General features: G+C 33.9%; 1 protein-coding gene and 1 long non-coding RNA gene across 13 annotated transcripts in view; one reads left to right on the top strand and one right to left on the bottom strand.

Annotated features, from left to right (window-relative positions):
* Positions 1-4,692: 4,692 nt before the first annotated feature.
* On the bottom strand, positions 4,693-8,234 carry LOC131528739 (uncharacterized). Its single transcript, XR_009267935.1, has 4 exons — positions 7,406-8,234; positions 6,687-6,892; positions 5,673-5,734; positions 4,693-5,601 (listed from the first exon to the last, which is right to left on the bottom strand). It is a non-coding gene; the product is annotated as an uncharacterized LOC131528739 (long non-coding RNA).
* Positions 8,235-10,099: 1,865 nt separating this feature from the next.
* add1 (adducin 1 (alpha)) overlaps positions 10,100-25,160 on the top strand; it is a 43,852-nt gene continuing 28,791 nt past the window's right edge. For 4 of the 12 annotated variants that reach the window (XM_058758060.1, XM_058758068.1, XM_058758070.1 and 1 more), the window contains exons 1-2: positions 10,102-10,276; positions 22,935-23,136. In XM_058758060.1, coding sequence (XP_058614043.1) covers positions 22,942-23,136 — 195 coding nt within the window. In that variant the 5' untranslated portion in view covers positions 10,102-10,276; positions 22,935-22,941. Of the gene's footprint in view, positions 10,277-22,934; positions 23,137-25,160 lie in introns of all 12 variants that reach the window. The other 8 variants (XM_058758066.1, XM_058758067.1, XM_058758062.1 and 5 more) reach the window with 6 other exon arrangements.

Genomic DNA, 25,160 nt, shown 5'->3' with positions numbered 1-25,160 from the left:
AACTATCCCTTTCATTTACCACAGATAATCAAACTTATCCCTCAGATTGTAAAACTGAACTATAAATGCATTAAAGTAATGTTAACAAATTAACATGAGAATGATAGAATCGTGAGGAAATAAAAAGTATACCTGGATTAACATCAACACAAAGATGCCAGGAAAGGATGTGAGGTAACTAGCTTACATGAAGGTCACCCATAACAGCTCAAATAACACACATTTACACCTAATAATTCAATTAAGTAGCTATTTTTGCTTTTAAAGATTTTTAAGACACTTGACTTAAGTGACTTTACCGTTGAAATTGTATTACTGTGAACATATTTCAAATTCATTCATACAAATATTGTTTTTCCCTGCTTTTATAAATTAACTTAGGGCCTCAAAACCACACTTTAAATGACACACAGGACTTTGGTTGATCATATTTGTTTTTATTGTTCAACAGGATGCAAAAAAAAAAAAAATGTTTATGAACATCATTCAAATAGTTTATTACTTGGCTAAGCTCTATTTTATAGTTCCAGAAGTAAGAAATAAACATCATCTTAGAAGGACAGAAACATTAATGTGAAGGTAATGCCCTTCCTCACTGACCTGACTGAACATTTGTTCATCGTTTGTTTGTTCTTTCTCAAGTAACATTTCTCCAGGTGCTCAGACATCACTAATGCACACAAAAATGCTTTGTGAAAAATATAATATGTCATCACTCTCTGGATCTATATGGTCTGTTCTGTCATTCAGTGGAAATACAGATTTGTTGCCTTTGAATCAGTAACTGTTTGGATATTCTAATATTCTTATATGAGGTTAGATCCATAACATTAAAACTAAAACCATGAATAAACATTTTGATACATGAACTAAAATAAACATTAACTAAAATAAAATATAATATATATGTGTGTACGGTGTATATTTATTATGTATATATAAATACACTCACATGCATGTATATAATTAAGAATAATGTGTTATGTTTATATATTAAATGTATGGTAACACTTTACAATAAGGGTACATGTACTAATGCCTAAATTAATACTTAATTCATCAAGTACTAATAATTATTAAAGTTGTTAACTAACCATGAATTAATGAAGAGCTATCCTTAACTACAACTGGAGTCATATGGATTCACGTATGAATAGCGGCAGCCTTAACTACATGTTAGTACATGTTTGATAGTTAATGCATTAATTAACATTTATGGGTAAACTAAATCAAACAGCCTCTTTAAGAAAGAATAAGAAATGCAGTGGCTTTGAAATAAATTAAAACAATTTGACACTATCATTTTTTAATTGTTGAGCTTTTTACATCTTCGGCTTTGCCATAAACATTACTGGGTGGAAAAAGATTAGTTGATCCTCATCATCAATTGTAGAAAATACTAAATACACTAATAACTGATCTTGTTTTGTGTTGTTCTCTTTCCCTTTAAACTCACCCTGCTGTGATTTATAAACAGCTAAATAAACATAAAACCTCAAAATCCACAAAGAACATTTGTAGAACAGTCCTGAAGAAATGCCTGGAAACAGTTCACTGTCCATCCAGCCGCAGGCCGTGATGATACTGTACCTCCGCTCTCTGACTTCTTCAAATTCACACCACATCTCTTAACCGAGCTGAATACTCTCAATTACTGTGTTAGTACATGTGTATTTGATAGTAAGATATTAAATAAATCATGAGCTGAGTTTAGTAGGTAGTTAACAGATTGGGCCCCCTCAAGTAAAGCTTTACAGAAGGTATACAAGAACGTTTCGGGAAACACGTATTAACGATAAGGTACATCTTAAGGTATAGCTTAAGAACTTCGTAGCGTTATGAAGGTTTCGGGAAACCCAGCCCTGATCACAACATTTTACACCAGATGTTTCATTGCATTAGTTCATGTCCCAGATAGCACACATACGTCTGCAAGATGTCTGTTAAAGATTTCTTGATCTGGAAAGCATCTGCTGTTTACAAACGTCTGACAGACGTCTTTCAGATGTCAGTTTTACATACATTCTAAATCATAAACATATTAAAGACATCTAATAGACGTCTATTTGACATCTAAAAGGTATTGCAGATGAGCAAACACTCTAAAAAATACATCTTGCAGATGTAAATGCAGATGTCAAATAGACGTCTCCAAGATGTAAGTGTGCTATCAGGGAGACAACTGGATCTAAAGTGACTTACACTGCATTGAAAGTATTTGAATTCAAAGTATCTTGGAAAAAAAAAAAAAGTTCTTTGTTGGCATTTATTTTTTCATAAAGAACATTCAACATCCATGGAAACTTTTCATAACACAAAAGTTTCTGTATAGTAGAATTATTATTATTTTTATTTTATTTATTTTTTTAAATATGAAAATGTTCTTCACATTAATATAAAAAACTCGTTTTCTTTTGCATAAAGGTCTGATTTCAGCTTTACATAATCTTTTTTAAAGTTCATTTAGTCCAGCCAGGTCTCATTGTTTATACGTAGGTCTATTAATTCGTAACATTTACAAGCACAAAACATACATTTTTGTACGTTTTTATTGATGCCAAAACCTACAATTGAGACGTATTTCAACTTTTAAAATGTGCAAATCGCTACGTTTTTTGTTGTTTTTTTTTTTTTACGTATCTTTTATATCATTAAGATATTTTTTATCAATGCATTTTTATCATTTTACCAATAAGCGATTTAGATTTTTAGACCCCTTAACCTACCTCCAAACCTTAACCTACATATTTTATAGCCTATAAAAAGATATAAAACGCAATTGACCGAAACATGAAATAACAATTGTAGTAACATAGCATTAAAAATATTTTTACAGTCGCTAATCTCACTCCTAACGTTACCTCTAAACCTAAACATAACTATTTCTGTACAGTAGCTATAAGAAAAAACATCACAGACAGATAAGTGCAATTAAAATAATTTATTTATTGCAAAAATGTCAAAAGCAGTAGGCAATCCAAATGAAGATGCGTTAGTCACAGTCCTCTCTGGCGGAATACTGAAGGTTTGTGAGGTGTTATATTATCCAGATTATTTTCCCGGTCCACACTCCGTGAACTCTTCTTCTTCTTCTTCTTCTTCTGGTGTTTTATGGCGGCTTGGCCATAGATTTATATGTCTATGGGCTTGGCAAGCCAGCGAAAAAAGGTGCATTACCGCCACCTACTGCGGTAATAAGAGCGTTATGCAAACATTATTTCTGAATGTTATCTGAACATTCAAGACATCCAGTTTCTAGAATATTTTAAATATCCTATACTTTTTTCAATTATGCACGTTCCATTTTATCATTTTGAAAACATTAGGCTATGAATGTTCATTTGGAATATTCTGTGAACCTTCTGAAAAATACCTTTTTTTTCAGTGCATAGGCCTACATTACCTCTAATTTTAATTTTATTCTTAAAATTATATTCTTTATTCTAATTTTATTTTATTCTTTTTAATTGAATTTATTTTATCTTTAACTATGCATAATTATTTAGTTGCATTTGATTATCTGCCTTTATCTTATTTTTCCTGTTCACATCAGATCAGACACGTGACACAACCATTGAGAATCGCAGGGGTTTTGTTAGTTCAGTTGAACTGTGTGCATGGAAGTTTCCTATTTCATCATTTTCCGACAGTGTAAAAGCAAAACATTCGTGGCATGCAAAGGTGAATGAATGATTTACAGATCATGACGTAAATATCTGGATGATGTGCTTCAGGGAGGGTGCGGTTCAAACGGCCTACTGTTCAAGATTTATGATATTATGAAAAATACTAAGTCTAGCCTAGTCAAAACTCTGATCTGGGAATGATATAGTGAGCAAACATGAATTAAATATGTTTGAGCTGCTTTTATTAACACTAAAATAATTGTAGTTTATTTACATTCTCATGTATGTTTGTCAGTTGCATTAAACTGTTTGTGAGTGTTTCTGATGGCAATTCAGTGTCTAAAATGTCACAAAACACCAGAAGCATCTTTTTAAAGGCATGTATGTTACTCAATAAGCATTAAGTCATAAAAACAGTAATCAACCAACATCAAACATAATGTTACTGCACTGTAGACTCACTTGGTTGTAATACAAATGGCACAATCAGTTTAAGGTTAAATGCAAACATCAGGGAAGGGACCTTGTGTTGAAGTTAAGAGTTGTAAAACCAGTACTAAATTACTCAATTGTGTGTGCTGCCACGTGTTGAATAGAGGAATTAATGAAAACATGCATGAACTCATGCATTAAAAGAGGATAAAGCATTACATAATTAATTAAAGGTCAAATATTTGACCCCTTTTATTAGTGAAGTAGCATTTATGAAAATGAAATTTGTCTCACAATTAATTACACTGAAAGGGCAAGTAATTAATTAAATGTGCAATTTTGAAGTAGAAAGACTGAAACAGTATTGCATGTATTTCTTGCGAAATGTACTCCAATAATCTTTGTTTTAACTTCGTTAACTTCAGTAGCAGTAAACTACTCTGACAACAAAGTATTTATCATTTACTCTTAAAAATAAAGGTGCGTCACGAGGCCATAGAAGAACCTTTTTGTCTAAATGGTTCCATAAAGAACCTTTAACATCTGAAGAACCTTTCTGTCTCACACAAGCTTCTTTGTGGCGAAAGAAGGTTCTTCAGATTATAAAAAGGTAAGAAAGAGATGGTTCTTTAAAGAACCTTTGACTGAATGGTTCTTTGTGGAACCAAAAATGGTTCTTCTATGGCATCACTGTGAAGAACCTTTTAAGCACCTTTATTTTTAAGAGTGTTGATTACTTTAGATATTCTTTATCTTTCTATGTGACAAGTCAAGCTATAGAAGGTCATTTTTGTTGGGTAAAGTGAAATATTTATTTTGCATTGCAAAGCTACAGACACTTGGGTAATCATCATGATGACTGAGAACAAACACCTGTTCAGGAATGAGGACAGTGTAATGTACACTTGGACACTTTCATAACCTTTCACAAAGTGAACAGAATCAAAATAATACAGAAACTCAATTCCAGTGATCATTTAGTTCAAAAACAGAGATCATTGTGCACCTGAACGAGACACATGACACCAGTTACTAGATGCTTCAGATATAAACACCTTCTAAACGGAAAGTACAAGTACAGTATAATGACTTGTTTAAAGAAAAATCATCTTCTGCATACCAGAACAAAGTGCCTGAAGTCACTGGACTATAGTAAAAATCTAGACAATTTGTCCACAAACCAAACCATGAAGCGTTAGGAAGTCTCCATTCACTGTATAATCACATGGAAAAGAGTGATCTGGTGTTTCTGGAACAACTATTGCTTTACAGTCATTGTTCTCATAATAGAAATGAGAACTATGTACAGCTACAGTTTACAGTTTTACAATTTCAGTGTTAGTGCTTTAGCACCGACTGATTATATCATCATATGACACCTGTGTACACAATATTAAATCTATATGTTTAAATATGTACATAGTACAGTTATAGTCATCAAGTTATGAACTTAAAAATATTGGTGTTTTGTATTCCAGTCTCATTCTGAATCACTGACTGAAAGTGACGTGAAGAGCATTCTAGGTGAGAAAACGGCTTCTTTCTGAAGAGAAAAACACAGTTTTAGAAATCAAAACAGATTGATTCTCTGAACATGAGCAGTGAATCTCTCACCTCATTCTTGCATTTCTCTCACACAGAATGACACTCTGCAGGTCAGTCTGGATGAAGAGAGACTGAAAACAAATAAACAAAGATTCAGGCTACTGTTTGAGTGAATCGCTTCAGGCTTCCCGATCATATTCCACCCTGAAATCAAAACTGCCTTTACGTTAAAGTTTCTTCATGCATTAAAGAAACAGCTCACCCAAAATTTGCTGAAGATGTCTTCATCCTCTGGACATCAAAGATGGAGACGAGTTTGTTTCTTCATCAGATTTGGAGAAATGTAGCATTCCATTACTGTCTCAGAAATGGATGCTCTGCAGTGAATGGGTGCCGTCAGAATGAGAGTCCAAACAGCTGATAAAAACATCACAATAATCCACACCACTCCAGTCCATCAGTTAACGTCTTGTGAAGTGAAAAGTGAAGTCCATCTCCTGTTGTCAACCCACATATTTGTTTAGAGCTGTATAGACTGTTTTGGCTTGTAAACGGAGCTTGATCTGTGCAGATTTCTCTCCTGATTCAAACAAAATGACTTTTTCACTGGAGGAAGTGTTATTATCATTTTAGCCTGAAGCAAAAGTGTGAAGTTAAAATCCCTTAATGATGGGTTTTTTCTTACAAACATGAAGCTTTTGTCTTCTGGAGTGGTGAGGATTACTTGTGGATTATTGTGGTGTTTTTATCAGCTGTTTGGACTCTCATTCTGACGGCACCCATTCACTGCAGAGCATCCATTGCTGAGACACTGATGCAGTGACACATTTCTCCAAATCTGATGAAGAAACAAACTCATCCTAATCTTGGATGACCTGAGGGTGAGTAAATCTTCAGCAAATGTTATATTTCAATGATTTCACAACTTATTTAAAATAAATAAAAATAGTAAAAGTAGATGATAGTAAAAGTTTTTACAGTGTGGGTAAACTGTACCATTAATTTTCATCTTGTATGAATAAATGTTGCATCCACATTCATATATTTGAGTTCAAATCTGAAACTCGTCTCAAACATTCTTACACTCTGGTCGATATTTGTCAAGACTGTTCATCTGGTGCACTTTTTGATGTTCTCTCAATCCACAGGCGTTTTCTTTTCCTCTCTTCATTGTTGTTTGCTTCTGTGCAGGTTTGTCTCTCAGTGCTGTTTCCTTTCTCCGCTTTTCTTTTTCTCCAGCTGTATTTTGTTCTCTCACTGGCATCTCTTTTAGTTTTCCTGTCATCCTACTGGCATGAATATTTGCAGAAAACACAAAAATATGAAAATGCATCACTGTTAAAGAAAAATCATGTAATTCTGACTGAACAAATGTTAGTAGAACAGAGTAATCATATAAAGAGTGCAGGACAAAAGTTTGGAAATCTGAGATTGTCATTCACTTCAAAAATATACTGGATGTTGAAAAACTAAATTGCATTCAATGAAGACATTTTTAACATTCTTCACTATTTATAGGTCAGGTAGAATGAATCAAATGTGCACAAACAAATGATTACTGATTACGTGAAGGCCTAAAAAGTGTGACATTTGCATTGAAGAATGCCAGATGATCTTTGAAACATTTTAAAATCAAAGCAAAAGATTGATATTTTAAGACATTCTCAAATTAATGTACATCTTTCTACTTTCTCAGAACTCAAATTCTGCAATAGAAATGATTGTAATCAGAACTACGCAAAATCCTAATCTGAATGCAAACTAGAAATGTAAAACATTTCATACATCCATATGACACTCACCTAAATCCAGATCTGGAAATATTTATTCCTTTTTTCTGATTTTTTTTTTCTTTTTCATTTAAATCCTTGAAGCAGGCAGCTACTGAAACGTCAAACCTCCAGCAATCACAGCAAAGAACAGCAGATTCTACCAGGAAATGACTGAGTAAATATTTCAATCAGCTTCTATGACGCATGAAGCAACTGAAGAAAGTGCCTGAACTGGTTTAGCTTCTTTTCTTTCTGTTAAAATGGATCTTGTCTTTGTTATTTTCATTACAATAACTGATGGTGCAAATCTCTGATGATGAGATCCTATTATAGGTTTGGCCACAGCAAGAATAAAGAGATTTAATACCATATTAGGCCACAAACAAGTCCACTGCTGATTTAGCTTACACAAATAACTAGAGCATATCAAAAACTGTTTTCAAAGTATTTGCATTCAGTTTTTTCCATTACAGGAAGATTTACTGTTGTACTGCATGTGTGTCTCATTCCTACTGAATAACCCAGATCTCATCCAGGTGGATGCTGCACACTGGTGGTGGATGAGTTCTTAGCAATGCATATTACTGATTAAAAATGAAGTTTTGATATATTTATGGTAGGAAATTTACAAAATATCTTCATGGAACATGATCTTTACTTAATATCCTAATGATTTTTGGCATAAAAGAAAAATCTATAATTTTGACCCATACAATGTATTGTTGGCTATTGCTACAAATATACCTGTGCTGCTTATGACTGCTTTTGTGCTCCAGGCTCATATATATAAGCATCTCAGAAATTAAATGTACAACTTACAAGACCACACACGTGATGAATCGCTTTATGTATTCCCCAGTTGAAGTCGATTTGGATAAAAGTGTCTGCAAAATGACTAAATGTAAATGTAAATGCAAATGTAAACGTGACTCATGACCACGAAGGGAATTCACTGGCTTGCTGAATATACGGTGAAGTGTAAAGTGGCGACCTCATGTGGTGAACTTGAGAACTGACAAACCTGAATTTGGCCCATCTGACCATGAAACAACTGAACTGTCCTGCTAAATATTCTGACAATTTTATCTGGAAAAAATAAATAAATATTTCAATAAAACGAATTAATGAATGAATTGCAACTGACATATTTATTTCATTATTTTAATTATTATTATTATTTTATTTTTTTATTTTTTTCAGACGCTTTTATCCAAAGCGACTTACAATTGGGGAATACATAAAGCAATTCATCTTGAAGAGGCAATCAGACAGACGAAGTGCTTGCAACACCAAGTCTCAGGCATTGTTCAAATAAATACAAACTACCAAAGGAAGGAATAAGTAAAGATAATTATTATTATTTTATTTTTTTTAAGTTTAGGATGAAGTCAAGTGCCGTCGAAAGAGATGAGTTTTCAGTTGTTGCTTGAAGATTGACAGGGATCCAGCACTCCGGATAGGGGTGGGAAGATCATTCCACCAGCCAGGAATGATGAACGAGAATGTTCTGGAGAGTGATTTTGAGCCTCTCTGTGATGGTACCATGAGGCGTCGCTCACTAGCAGATCTCAGACTTCTGGAGGGATGTAGATTCTTAATAGAGAGTGCAAGTAAGCGGGTGCTGAGCCTGTGGTTGTTCTATATGCAAGCATCAGTGTCTTGAACTTGATGAGAGCCGCGACTGGTAGCCAGTGGAAGGAGATAAAGAGAGGTGTAACATGGGCTCTTTTTGGCTCGTTGAAGACCAGTCGTGCCGCCGCATTCTGAATCATTTGTAGAGGTTTGACTGTGTTTGACGGAAGTCCAGCCAGAAGAGCATTGCAGTAGTCCAGCCTAGAAATGACAAGGGCCTGGACAAGAAGTTGTGCAGCATGCTCTGTCAGAAAGGGCCTGATCTTTCTGATGTTGTATAGTGCGAACCTGCAAGATCGAGCAGTCTTTGCAATGTGGTCTTTGAAGGTCAGCTGATTATCAAAGATTACACCAAGATTTCTGACCGAAGTTGATGGGGTTATTGTTGATGAATCTAACTGGATCATGAAGTCATGCTGTATTTATTACATAACTACATGCTGTAATTATTACATAACTATATATAGGCTATATATTTGTATGTATTACGGAATACAGTAAATAAATGTAAACTATTCGAACTAAAAAGTTTAAGCTTTTAAAAATACTCATTTACTGAAAAACATATATGTGACCCTGGAGCTCAGGTATATTTGTAGCAATAGCCAACAATACATTGTATGGGTCAAAATGATCCATTTTTCTTTTATGCCAAAAATCATTAGGATATTAAGTAAAGATCATCTTCCAAATATATCAAAACTTAGTAATTGATTAGTAATATGAACTGCTAAGAACTTCATGTGGACAAATTTAAAGGCGATTTTCTCAATATTTTGATTTTTTTTTTTTTTTTTGCATATTCCAGATTTTCAAATACTTATCTCAGCCAGATATTGTCCTATCCTAACAAAACATACATCAATGGAAATCAATTTCAAGCAATCTCAATGTCAAAAAAATGCATGGTTTTGTGGTCCTGGGTCACATATATACCCCACCCAGCAGTCTCACAAAACAACAGATTACACACGCCGAGCTCGCTGTTTTTAAACGCACGGACAGGCCCCGCCCATCACGGCTGTGGGCGGCTTACATCAAAAGCTCTGTTTTGCGAAGTGGGCGGGAGTTCGTGTGACGCGGACCAATCAGAAGCCTCTTCACCTCAGCGACTCTAGAGCGCCGCGCCCCAGAGACGAGTACAGAGAGAAACAAACGGTTGCAGAAAGAAACAGTGAATAAAATCCCTCTAACGGAGAAAAACCTCACGCTCCCCGTCTGTCCCCGAGTCGCTGTCCATTCCAATCGCACATCAAGACCCAAATAAGCGTAAGTTTCTGTTTCTAATTTCCCTTCTCTCTGGATTATTCTCCTCAGGGTTTTAGTAGCGCGGCCTCAACGCTAGCGCGTACGCTAGTGGCGTTAGCGCTCGCTTTCTGCAGGACAAACGCGTTTGTCGTGTTTGTTTAGACATTTCTTGTGATTTGGAGGTCATTTGGCCGTTTTCTGACACGATTGTGGCCCTCCGTAACGATTATTATGTGTAGAGCGCGCGCCGGACAGGACAGTCGCGCGAGGGCCACTGCAACTCTGCACGCGCACAAATGAAAATAATAAAAGTCTTTTCATTTGTCACTTATAAAGTTGGAAATATTTTGTAATCTGCAAAATGTGGTAATCTTTGTTGCATTTGTGTGACTTTAGAGAGAATCTCGATAACGTAGTTTATTTTTAGGTTATTTTCGTTTGTTTTAAAGTGATATTTGTTATGTCATCTACAATATAGTGATATGATAGCCTAGATTTAATCAATGATATGCTCATGTTGTTTCTTAGTGCACAAAGTGAGATATATATATATATATATATAATTTATACTATATGTGTGTTTGTGTAAATCGTTTATTTAGTTTAATCACATTTATTTTTATTATTTTTTTAATGTATTTTACACTGTTTTTCTTTCCAATTTTACCCCTTTCCTTGCAACTGTTTAAAAATCCTTGCTTTATTTCATACCTGTAAGTTTGCTTTTTCTTTTAGTGGCGTGAAAATGCACACTATCCCACTTGGAATTGACACTAAATGGCCATCCACGCCTGGCCGATATATCGGTTTATCACTAGTATCATTAGGCCTGTTGTGTTGTGGGATGTCTGTGTTTTTGCTCTGATCACAGATTGAGCTCATGTGTGTGTCACTGGTGTCTTGACAGTCTGTCAGTCAGAGGAAGACCAAAGCGTCTGTCTGCTGGTTTTACCATACGTCCATTACAGATGGGTGTAAAATGGGTGTAAAAACCACTTTTGTTCGATTATCAATCTATTTTCCTCACTGCTTATTTTCTGTAGGGTTGCAGGGAGTTTTTAGCAGCTTGTTGCTTTAATAAAACCGTGGCAACATCAGTATCAAAGAACAATAACTATTGATAATAATCAATTCTTTTGGCAAGTAATAGTTCTGTAATATCTTTACAGTTGTCAGAAGTTGTTGCAGCTTAGCATGTTAATGTGTTATGGACATATTACAATGATTTAAACGTGGCTCATGTAATTAGGAGTTGAAATTATCAGTTTTATGTACTACTTTTTTTCAGTTTGAGAGGTTTTTCAGTAACAGTATAATGGTAAAACCCCTGAATTGAGTGTAATTCTCTCTCTTTCTCTCCGTCCCACGCCCACGACCCTCTAGAGGAACGAAAATGTGTTTCTCATTTTCATCTCTCTTCCTCTCTCCTCCCTTTCTGTTGCTCAGATTTTCATACGTGCAGTGCCGTGTTGCTTTAAACAGGAAATATTTTGTCGCTTGAACAGCTGTTTGCAACACAGTCTTGCGTGTGTTCTTGTTTGTTTAGCACACTGTAAATTGTCTGAAACACAGTTCTGTTTCAATGCTTGAACCTCAGGCAGCATTTTGAAGTGTCGTAGGCAAGATCCAGGTACAAAAGCTATTAGAAATGTAATTATGCTGCATTAAATTTCCTTCGTTTGGCCAAATTCAAAGGCAGAATTGCATGTGCATTTGGAAAATTATAATTTTTTTAAAGCTTAAATGAAATAAAAACTGAACTAACATTAGTAATCTTGGTAATCTTTTATTTACAACTTAAAAAAAAATAGAGAAAGAAAAAATAAATGTTAAGCATAAACAACATAATATTTTGTTTTAATACCTTTTTTTTTTTTTGTACAGAGAAATATCACCAAGAAAGAAATCCTGTCCATGGTGTTTGTAGAAAGAGAAATGTTGATTATAAATTTACTTAAAATTGATTCAGTACCAAAAAAGCAATAATTATTATGGCATAAATAAAAGCATAATTTATTATCCTGCCGGCAGCAATATGTAGAGTGTTTCAAATCAGTCATTTTTTAGTTTGAAGGGTACTGACTATGTAGTTAGTAGACTGCAAGGCAGCTCACTAAGCACTAGAACACAGCCCATATGTTTATAATTGATAATATATGAGCCATATATATGCTATCAGACCGGGAGCTTTGTTGCCAGAAGTGATATTTTAAATATTTGCCCAGCGTAAGGAGGGTCCATCTCTCTGCGTTTGGTGAATGTGAGTTATGTAGTTTATGTGGAGTATTCAGATCTACTGGCCCACGGCCACATTTAGACCCGCAGTGTGCCAGGAATAATGCAGACGGACAGTGACATGACATTCCTCAGATACACACCATGTGATTTAAGATGTTAAACAGCTGCTGTGTGGCATGGCCACAGTTTTCATTTGACTAAACTTTATTAATGTACAGATAGAAACATTTAAGAGCAAGTTTGAGTAATTCACAGCTCTTTGAATTATATTAGAATTATATTTTAATTTGTCAGTCAGTGCATTCTGCAGTCATACTGCAATATTTTTCTGCAAAGATGCAGATATTATATTATATTTAGTGCTGTCAAACGATTAATCGCATCCAAAAATATATCTTTTTTTACATTATATATTTGCGTGTACTGTGTATATTTATCATGTGTGTTTATATATAATTACACATTCATACAGTATATATTTTGAAAATATTTACGTGATTACATGTATATATTTATATTTGTAGAATTTATATTATATATAAACATATTTAATATACAAATATTACATTTTTCTGAAATATATACATGCATTTGTGTGTATTTTTTATATAAAATATACACAGTACACACACGTAAACAACTTTTATTTTGGATGCAATTAATGTGATTAATCGTTTAATCGATGTGATTAATCGTTTGACAGCACTTATTATATTTTGTTAAAAAATCTGTTATTTTTTAGATTAAATATCAATAGTTTTTATTATCAATAGTTTTAGTTTCTTTAACTTAATCTAAATGAAACTTTTTTTTTTTTATTGATTAATTAGATTTTTCCAGTTATTAGTAATTTTCTTAATAGCCTTGCGGTTTTATGTCTCTCTCTTAACACTCTGCTGTCAATTTATTTTGCCATTATAAAGTCATTTATTTTTATTTTTATTTTCTATGTTTATTATTTATATAAATCTTATATACCTTTTCTTATATTACCTATGTGTTGGTGGTACTGTGTTATTCCACCTTTTGGAATAAATAAAGTTGATCTTATCTAACCTCATAGCACATTTTTGCATATCTGGATCTAGAGCTGTCGCGATAACCGCAATACCGCGCTATTGATGAGCATAACCGCAGAGGAATGCAACAACCGCAGCAACCGCGATATTTCGGTGTTTTCTTTTTCGTAAGGTTACGCCCTTCTTGTTTTACACTTCGTGCATGTGTACTGAATATTAGTAATGATAACAATGTGTATCATGCTGATTTGCACAGAAGCTCAGTAAATTTGCACTTAACAAGCCTAAACAGACAGCGAATGAGAGCGAGATCGACTGATCGCGTGCGATTACCTGCGTCTGTCCTTCAGGCCGAGTCATTCGAGAAAACAGGTTGTCATGTCCAAGGAAAGCGAAATCTGTCTTAGCATCGACGCTCTGATGGTCAGCTGAGCCTTTAAAAGTGGCGCTCAAAGTTAAAATGATTTAAACAGCGTGTTTCATTACAAATCTCTGAATGAATCAGCGCTTTTGAACGTGTAGATGAATGAAGACTCACTCAAAGACAGTCTCTTGCCGCCACGTTGAGGCGAAGCAATGAAACTGCACTGACTGACAGCCGTCTAGAACACGCAGGTGAAATATCAACAGAAAAAGTATCTTGTCAGTCAGATGCGAGGATCAGAACTAACTGTTATTTATATATATATATATATGTTAACAATATACTAATGATCTTATTGTCAGGTTTAAGTTTTGTTATGTGGACCTTTATTTTGTCATTCTCTTCTGTTTACTTCACATCCTGTTTCAACGCGATTTAGTTTCGGTTTTATTGGTTTCTGAATATGACCTCCTTACATCGTAACACATACGCACACAGATTATATATATATGCGCGGTAATACCGCATACTGCGCTATTGAGCCACTCAAAATTACCGCAATGGAAATTCCTTAACCGCAACAGCCCTATCTGGATCCAGTCTAAAGGGTTTGGGCTGGTGAATCTAAGTTAAATTCATATTGTAGACCACTGAAATGTGTCTTTATGATAATTTTGTATTATTTGTTTGTAGACTGGAAGTCTTCACATTTTGAATCTTTGAATTTTAAAACATAACATCACTTTCCAAGCATTTGACTTATGATCACACCCACAGAAACACTCAGCCAGCAACTCAATCCCACACACACACACACACACACACACACATGCGTGCGCACACACACACACACACACACTCCACACCCTCCCTCACATCTGTGTAGTGTTACGGCTGAGATAATTCACACACTTCTCTTCTGGAAAGTAGGTCAATGAGGAAGTTCCTCATGAGTTGGTGATAAGATGCTAATTCATGCAGTTGAACCCTGGGTAGTTTACATAAAGATTCAGAACTTTTATGAGACACAGAAGGCAGAATGTCTACCAGAATTAATCTTTTGAGTGACATTTGATTTTTTTTTTTTTTTTGCATTGTTGATAGATCCTATTATTAATATTTCGAGGTAGTTTTTATATTTTTATTCTAAAGTTTTAGTATTTTCTTTTAAATTATTATTATTATTTTTTTTTTAAATGATAAACACTTTTTAAATGATTTTAGTACTTAAGGTTAAACTAAATTAAAATAAGAAATGTTGACTTGGCTAAAAATAAGTAAAATTAAATAAAATTGTTGTATTTTATATTATTTAAATGTTTATTTTGAGTAAGAATGTTTTTTAATGGTTTCAATCCATATTCCATATCCATATAACCATAATATTTTTTGTAGTGAAATAGAATTTTTATTGAGAATATTTTGATTTTAATTATAGATCTTGTTTAGTGAGATTTTGTAAGCTTTTATACTCGTTTTATGAATATTGAATGCATTTTTAGTGCTTATCAACAAACTATATAAATACATGATCAGTTTTTACCTTAAAACTGTAGTTGCAGGCTTCCATTTGATTTTTAATATCCAAAGAAACTCTTTAAGATGTGGATCAGACAGGCACTAAATCATAATAGATTTAACCTGCTGACTTAAACATTGCTGCAATTAAGAGATTTTCCTCTGAGATTGTGTAATCTCAAGCTTTCTATCTTTTCTGTCTTTCTCTCTATATGAAAGACACACACACTTCCTTCAGCTCTGCAGGTGTTCCAGTCTTATATGCATTTATAAGTCGATCACTGAGTTCGTTTGGGTGCTTTCAGTCACGACAGACTCTCTCTGATTGCCTGCTGTCCAGTTTAACGGCTGCCAGTGAGTTCTGGAACAGGATTTGGCCCGGACTGATGGGCTTTGGCCTTCATCTGAGCCTGCTGGTGGGCTGAAATGGATTTGACTGCCATTCAGAAACTGTCAAGAAGCCATTATTGATGCAGGAAATTCATGCAGAGAGATCTGGCTCGTTTACAAAGGCTTTACAGGACTTTTGAGTAAACAGCATGCTAAGTTTCTCATTCTCTCAATGGAATTTGTTGGAATTTTAAGGAAAATACACATTTGTTTAAACGTTTAGCTTGTTGTAATCGATATTGTTGAGCATTTGCATGCTTGATAATGAAACTTTCCAGATGTTTCTCTCAGCGAGACGGTCATATGACGATCTTAAAACATGGCTAGAGTGAAAACTAAAGATATAGTGACCGCAGAAGCTGAGAGACTGTAAATAGCCTGAGATGATAAAACCATAGATGTTGATGAAGCGAATCTTCCCATTGAGCTGCATGCAAGACTTCAGGAGTGAGTGGGCAGAAAACAGGACACAAGTGACCGTATACTGTTACATAATCCTACAGGTTTCCATGGAAATGTGTTTTGTTTCCATAGCGACTACAGTCATGCCTACACATCTCTGTGCTCTTAAAACATACGCAGAGATTAATATAGCACTACATAAATCTCTGAGCTATAAACAATTTCTCTCTGTCATGATAATCATTTTACTGTTTAATGAGCTCAGTGCTTTGAGGTTATTGCTTTCCTAGAGTTAAGATTTATTGGCATAATTTATTTAGGTATGCACCAAAAGTTTGTCTGTCTTCTGCCTGAAAATGCCATCTTTGTCCACACTTTTAAGTAGGGCTGCAACTAACGATTATTTTAATAATCGATTAATCTGTCGATTTCCCCCCCTTCATTTCCAACCCTTTATTCAAAAACAGAACTAAAATCTTTAGAAAGTGCACAAACATGTTGCTCCTTGAACATCCCTGAGCTGTTATAATAATAATAAAATAAAATAAAAATGGACTAACACAAAAAACATACACATGTATGCTTTACATCTGCCAAATATATAGACTTTTTAAAAAAAATAAAGTGCCACCTGAGCTGCCAGAACAATAAATAATTTATAAAAAATAAAGAACAATACAATTCTGAAAATTTAACAGGATTTGTTTGAATGTCAGAACTTGTTCTCTACACTACACTGCAGACGCACACACTCGCAGACGCACACACTCGCAGACGCACACACTCGCAGACGCACACACTTTTGCAGACGCACACACTCACAAACTCTCACACTGACACACACACACACACTCTCTCTCTCTCTCTCTCTCTCTCTCAAGTTCACTTGAAACTTATTCATTAAATTATTACCATCATTGTAGTAAGTGCAAGGTTCATTTATACACCACATTTAAACACAGCTTAAGATGACCAAGTGCTATAAAAGAACTTTAAAATTAAATTAAAAAGTACAACACACACAAATATATTTGTCAATAATAACCTATATGGGACAAAGCACAGAATATACACTGCAAAAAATGCTTTTCTGACTTAGTAGTTTTGTCCTGTTTTCAGTCCAAATATCTAAAAAATCTTTAATCAAGATACATTTATTAGACACATGAAATAGCATAAGAAATTGTCTTGTTTTCTGAAAAAACACCTCAAAATTAAGTGATTGTTTGCTTAAAACAAGCAAAATTATCTGCCAATGGGGTAAGAAAAATAATCTTAATGAGATATAATCTCAAACAGAAGTTTTAAGCATCACTTAATTTTCTCATGCCATTTTTCTTGTCTAGGAATCTTGATTTAAGATTTTTTAGATATTTGGACTGGAAACGAGACAAAATTACTAAGTAAGAAAAGCTTTTATTGCAGTGTAGCTATACATGACAACAGATTGAAAAATGAATGGTCCAAAAAAGGCGAGTGAATAAAAACGTGTCTTTAGTCTTGCAATGCAAAGTGCAAAATAACTATACCACCCCTGCTTTACTACTGTTATTAACGAGCTAACGCTAACTTGTCATGCAAAGACTCCAACATGTTTGCATTTCAGGTGCTGGATCATTGCCGTGGTGCTCCCGTGCCATGCCATGTTGCTTTTGCATATTTTGCAATTAACACACCTTTTCTGTTTATTTAGTGTGAAATGCTCCCACACCTTGGATGACTTGGGTCGCATGGATTTCTCTGCCTCCGCCATGTATCTTTCCTCTACCTCCGCTCGTTTTTTTTTATTTTTGCTCCGCCCTGTCTATGAGGCGCCGAACTCTGCTAGCATCAGTGCGCGAGAGAGACCAAGTGTGTTCACTCCGCTCCGCGCTTTTTTTTAACAATCAAACATCTCCGCGTTGCGCGACACAACGAATCGGATTATGAAACGGATTATGAAATTCGTTGCCAACTCTTTTAGTAATCGATTTTTATCCATTTAATCGATTCGTTGTTGCAGCCCTAGTTTTAAGCATGGCATTTTCAGGCAAAAGAGGCCATTGCTTTAACTGATGTGTTTACTGTCAAAAAACAACAACAAACAAACAAACAAAAAAAAACGTGTGAAATTCTTGTGGTATTAAAGAGAATGAGGTTCAAACTAGTTATTTAAGTTGCACTACTATGCAAATTTACAACTGTGCATGCACAAAATGTTAACTATACTTAAAATATCACACACACTTGCTTTTTTGTCAAGAGTAATATTGTTCTAAAACTGTAAAGGGAATTATTATTAAGCTATTGTTATTTAAATACCATTTTATTTAAATACAAATCTTACAGGGAAACATTACAATTAACATTTCTTATTTAATATTTTTATTATTAATATTATGAATTATTATTTTTACTACTACTAATGATGATGATGATGATAATTATTAATATTATTCTTGTTGTTGTTAGTAAAAATCTAAAAATCTAAACATTTGTAACTGCATGCAAAAAATGTTAAATATTCTCAAAAATATAATGCATAATTGCATTTACATTTTTCCAAAGCTAATAGAAGTTTATTTCTTTTATAATTGCATTTTTAAATGCTCAGTTTAGTTATTTTTTTCAAACCAATTGTTTAAAAAAAATGTTTAAGCATTATTAATTTAAATCACATTCTAACATGATAAATTATTTACTCAAACTCAATAGAAATTAATTGAATATGATGTTTCCTTATGGCAGTGTCATATGTGTGTGTTTCAACAAGTATAGAAAGTCAAATTTGACCAGATGATGAAGTACAATAGTATTTGTCCAGGGGTGTAGAGATCAGATTTTTTGCTGCTCGTACACATGATCTAAATTCAGAAATCAGCTGAATTTGTTTGTGATTGCTGTTTTTAGTTTCCTAGCTGATGGTCTGATTATGTATGAAGATCCTTCTTGCGTAAGACGGTTATTGTGACTGGATTGATTCTGATTGTACTCTGGGTCATTTAGGGATTAAAAACTGTTCGGTCCTAAAGGGTCACTGCGTTTGTATCTAATGCTAAAATCAATCAAAAACTCAACGGAAAACCCAATAGTTGCACTAAGTGTTCCAGCTGGCAGGAAAAACTGGACCAAAGTGGTTGGATTTTCATGGAACGTTTGCTGTTGATAGTCACAGCATGCTATCAGAAGACCAAGATAATGAGATTATTTTGGTTCAAACAGAGACAGGAGGGGTTTCCAATCATTGTCTGTTCTCTGGAAGGGGTGTCATTGTATTTCCTGTCTCAACAGGAAGTGACAGGCAGAATGCAGACAGATATTTTTTTTCTCTTCTTTATTCCGATGAGTTTTATTTGCGCTCAAATGCCAGTATTTATTCAGAATGATGCATGAAGAGGCTTCTGTGCCTGAACTCGTCTGAGGGCTTTATATGATCGCAGTGGAAACCGAAGCATCTTTTAGTGTCTCAGTTACCAAGGAGATGAAGACAGAAGGGCTGCGCTGTAATTCACGTCCTGAAAGAGAGTGGGAGGAAACTCTGGAGATCACGAGAGACAGATGCTGTGGTGTCTCGAGCTCTATTCACACATGATTAGCTTTCTAAATGACCTTTGAGTTTCACATTCGAAACTTACTGAGGTTTGCAGTAAATGTTGAATGTACTGTGAGTTTGGGTCACTTATAATTCAACACGTGGCAACCATCTTCCCAAACTTAGTGAGAAACATCTATAAACTGAGTGTTGTCAACAAAAGATGTTTTTGTTGCTGTTGTTTTTTGCAGAAATATAAAATTATATAGTAGTTTAATGTTTGAAAAAGGAGGGGGGGGGGTGTAGTTGTAGTTGTACTGTAAAATAAAACGTATTATTTTTGATAATATATTAAACAAAATAAGATATTACTATTGTAATATTCTAAAAAAAATCAGGCATTTAAGAAAAATATAATTTTATTATACAGTTATACTGTATTATTATTTTACTTACCCATTTTTTAGATTTAATATTTGTTTAATAATAATAAAATTATTATTATTATAAATAATAATAGTGGTCATACATAAACAAAATAAGAAATGTTTCTATTGTAATCTTTATCTATAAAAAATTTATTTAACGAAAATAATCGAAATACTAATTATTTATTAGTTATTATTGTTGTTGTTGTTAAACTTATATTGACACACAAATCACCACTTTTTCTTTTTTTTTTTTACTTTTTTTTTGGGACAAATTATTCAGCCCTACAAACAAACGTAGCAAAACTGAAGTTTCTTTATTACATTTAAAATCAGAGTCACAGTTTTTATCAGTTCGTATTTTTGCCTCCTTTCCCAAATTGAGCAGCCTTAGTGTTGCAATATAATCACACATTATTTTTCCACATTCTGAAGCCTGCAATTTTTTAATTAATCACATTTTAAAATCACTTATTTTATCGGAAAAATCAGTTCATTTTTTCCCCAAATCTTATAGCCCAACTCACAACCCTTTCTTCATTTTATCACTTCCTATGTGCTTTTAAAGTAGATCTATTTGTAATAAAGGTAAAAAGCCCCGCATATTTAACTTGTATTAAAGTCTATAATCAGTGCATTCAGTTGTCTTTGTCAGAATGCATGTTTTCAGTAGTTGTTAATCAACTGCCAATATTGATTCTGTACTGATTAATCCTACTCATTTAGAGGCTCTGAGCTGAAGTGATTTGTTTCTAGAGGAAGATTGACCCGCCTCGTTCTAGTGTTGAGAACTCGTGGTGTGTCTGTAGATTGAGAGCAGAGCAGCTGTCGGGAGCTCCAGGGTTTCATTACTCAATGCTGCAGTTATTTCCTGCTCTGGGTCTGTTCGGGGCTGAAATGAGCAGCCTTTGTGTGTCGACTTCATACTCTAGTACTGTGTTGCACTGGGTTGATTCGTGTTGTAAGTTCCGCTTTGGTTTGAGATAGATGTAAATGTTCTGTAGCAGTGGGTCTGTGTTCATGTGGCTTTGAAACATCAGCTTACAATCAGCAACAAACCACTTAGACGCACAAATGACATTAGACGATCAATAATGCTGAGTCAGACAGACTGACTCCCTCCCTGCTCTCTCTTTGCTCTACAGTGTCATTGATTCTGCAGCAAATACTCTTGAGCATATGCACACCGTCACTAAAGGCACGGTCACATCAAGATCAACAACTATTGTCGCATGGATGCTATTGCTAATGTTCTGATTATTCTAGAAATGAGCTACATTTTTGTTGTCTAACGCTTTGAATGCTTGAGCTCTTTATATTTTAATAAGCTCTTAATATTATAATATCTATTTGTTATTGTTTTAATATTTTTATATAATAAATAAATAACTACATAAAACGACATAAAACTAGACCAACTCCCAATTGTCTAGAAGTGCTTGAAAATTTATAGGCTCGCCTTTAGGAAATGGAGAGTGTCCTGTATGTGCTCATAGGCAAAATAAAAATATTAATAAATATTAATGAAAAATACAATTTTATAAAGTGTATTTTTTATTATATTATGCTTAAGTATGTTTAATGTTAATGTTTTGTTTATTCTAATCATGAGCTGCAGTTTTTAACATGTTTGCATTTAAACATTTTAAATGTTTGAGCTCTTTAAAGTAGAGTATTATTATAATAGAATTTGTGTAAAGTACTCTTATTTTATGGTGGAATATTACAATTGCAATATTTCAATGTTTAATATTTAAAAAGAAAAAAATAATAATTGTACTTTGAATAAATAACATTAATTAAAATTGTTATTTTAAAACTGTTGCTAATTTTTATTTTTAAATAAAATTCTTATTTTAGAGTCATTTAGATGTATATTTACCAAATTTATGGGCAAACTGTGCTGTCCTACAAATAAACAAATCAAATTCAAATCCGGCATTTATTTGAGTTTTTATCTCACAATTAATATGTTTTTTTTTTTTTTTTCTTCTTCTTGTAAATTTCAAAATTGCAAGAATTCAGAAAATCAGAAAATTGCAACACAAATTTCCCCCAAAACTTTTTTTATCCTCAGAATTGTGAAATGTTACCTTGCAAGTCTGAGGAATCAGAATTGTAAAATATAAACTTGTGGAAAAATGTATTTGAAAAGTATTTAGAATTGTGAAAACAAAAGTCAATTACCTTTCTTTTTTTTCTTTTTTTTTAATACAAGACGGAAACAAAAAAGAAAAACTAAATTGCAAGAGAAACTCCAAAATTCAGAGAGTCAGAATTATGAGTTGTAATTATCTTTTTAATTTTTTTGTGTGTCAGAAGCAAGTTTCCATAGACTATTTATAGCCTATTTATTTTTTGTGATATTTAACAGCATCACAGATGCGTTACATAGAGCTTAACTAGTTTCATTACTCTAATTGCTGCATCTGTGTGACTGGAAATGATGGTCCAGTTGCTATGGCAACAGCAGTATCTGTTTTGGTTGTCGTGTTTGTCTTGACTCTGCTTAATGGAGGGAAAAAGCGCATTATGTCCAGAGCACTCAACAGTAAACGGGCCGTTATAACCACTCGCACACTCCCGCTGTGCAGCATTCTCTCTCATGCCCTTTTAAACAGTTCTAAAATGGCTCTTAGTGGGTGAATCACATGTCTAGATCATATTACATTTTAAAATCAAATGGGGAAAATGTGCATTTTGCTTAAATTTAAACTAGAGCATATTCTGTCGATCACAACAAGTAGGCCTATGTACTTTAGTTGGTGTTGAAATATGCAAATTCCGCCTTACCTTTGATCTGTTGCAGGTGTGTGATGAACGGAGACTCAGGTGCAGGGGTGGTGACGGCCCCCCCGCCCACCAATCCCCCTCATAAGGAGCGTTATTTCGACCGAGTGGACGAGAGCAGCCCGGAGTACCAGAGAGAGAGGAACATGGCACCGGATCTGCGGCAGGACTTCAACATGATGGAGCAGCGCAAGAGAGTCTCCATGATCCTGCAGAGTCCAGTGAGAGCACAACACACACACACATTTAGATAAATATTCTGATAACTAGGGCTGGGTCTTGACACCTATTTCTCGATTCGATTCTCATTCACAAGCTTTCGATTCGATTATTTTGGATATATATCAGGTACAGTACATGCCAAATTTTCTCAAGGAAAAAAACTCTCAACTAATGCTGTAAAATATACATGAGAGTCAGTTGGTAGGCTACTACATTATTATTGAAGGTTAAAATTGATTGATTTGTCGGCTATACAACTGCTAAAATTACACTTACGTTTTTTAAAAATAATAAAGTTACAATTACATAAAATTTCTACTTCAATTCATTTTTTTTTCTTTTGGAAATATAAACATTTAAATGGTGGCTGTCATAAAAACTTGATGGATTTATTCAAACATAAATGAAACATTGATTGAATAACAGTAAAAATTATAATGAATGTTATATGGTGCATATATTTAGCAAAATGCCCCTCTCTACAGTTTATTTTTCTCGCTGACTAATGAGTTTATGGTCACCGAATATACTTTTCTGAGGTAAATGTGACTTTACGTAACACTGTTTACAAGCTGTTATATTGACGTCTTTGCGCGGCTGAAACACTGATTGAGCGATTACTTGAGACAGGATACGGATTGTGAAGTTTTAACTTACCTTCAGATGTTTAGTCATGTTTATTTTGTGCTGAAACTGGTATTAATGTGAAGGAGATGATCAGTTCATGTGTGCCTCGCGCTGTCGCGTCTGTTGAACTGAGGCGCTACAGTGATCTGTCACTCCACATTTAACATTGCTAAAACGGCATTTATTGTTTGAATACTGCAATACAATGGACAAAATTTGAAATCTGAGACTGTTTCATATTAAAAACAACAAAGCACAATGCATATTGCGATATATTGGATGGGAGGAGCCCTTCAATGTTCCATCCATTAACTGAAAATAGGATAGACTAACCGATTCTTCGGATTTAAAAATGTATATCTTTCCGTAAAAATGAGAATCGATAAATAGAGATATCGATATTTTTTTACCCAGCCCTACTGATAACAAGTACTGTTAAGCATTTCTTTTATGCTTTTGAAAGATGTCTCCTATCCACGGCATTCTGGATTTATCTGAGCAAAAATACAAATTTTACAGTTTAAAATAAGTCAAATTTTCAGCATCATTACTTCAGTCTTCAGTGTCACATTTCTTATTATCAGTGTTGAAAACAGTTGTGCTGCTTCATATTTTTGCAGAAGGTTTAAAAAAAGAAGGGATTTAACACAAGGACGCATTAAGTCAATCAAGAGTGACAGTAAATGCATCTAATGTTACAATGTTTCAAATAAATGCTGTTCTTTTGAACTTTCTATTCATCTGTGAATCCTGAAAAATAAAATGTATCAGGTTACACAAAAATACTACTGTTTTCAACATTGATAATAATGAGAAATGTTTGTTGAGCAGCAAATCAGCATATTAGAATGATTCCTGAAGGATCATGTGAACACTGAAGACTGGAGTAATGATGCTGAAAATTCAGCTGCGCATCACAGAAATAAATTTCAGTTTAGAAAATAGAAAATATTATTATTAAATATTAATAATATTTCACTTTTTTTATCAAATTAATGCAGCCTTGGTGAGCAGAAGAGACTTCTTTCATAAACATTAGCAAATCTTAATTATCCCCAACGTTGAATGGTAGTGTATAAGAACATGGATTTGATTTGTACTTGAAACTGATAATATTGGTTAATTTTATATTTATTTGCACTTGCGTAACCATGATTACATCAGCAGAAAGATGGACAGTTATTATATTTTGACGAGAGGTTATAAATACAAAAAAAAATTTCTTCGGAATAATGTGCACTGATTAATTACAATAATACCAACAATATTAAGAAAGTAAATAGTAGTTTTTGATTTCATATTGTCTAAAATCCATTTATTTTGTTTATGAACAATCATTGAAAGACATTTGTTTTGTAGTAATGCACGTCTTCTGACTGAAACACAGTCTCTGGAT

The sequence above is a fragment of the Onychostoma macrolepis genome, chromosome 21, assembly GCF_012432095.1.
Source record: "Onychostoma macrolepis isolate SWU-2019 chromosome 21, ASM1243209v1, whole genome shotgun sequence".
NCBI lineage: Eukaryota > Metazoa > Chordata > Actinopteri > Cypriniformes > Cyprinidae > Onychostoma > Onychostoma macrolepis.
This window is presented reverse-complemented; position numbering and strand designations above follow the sequence as displayed.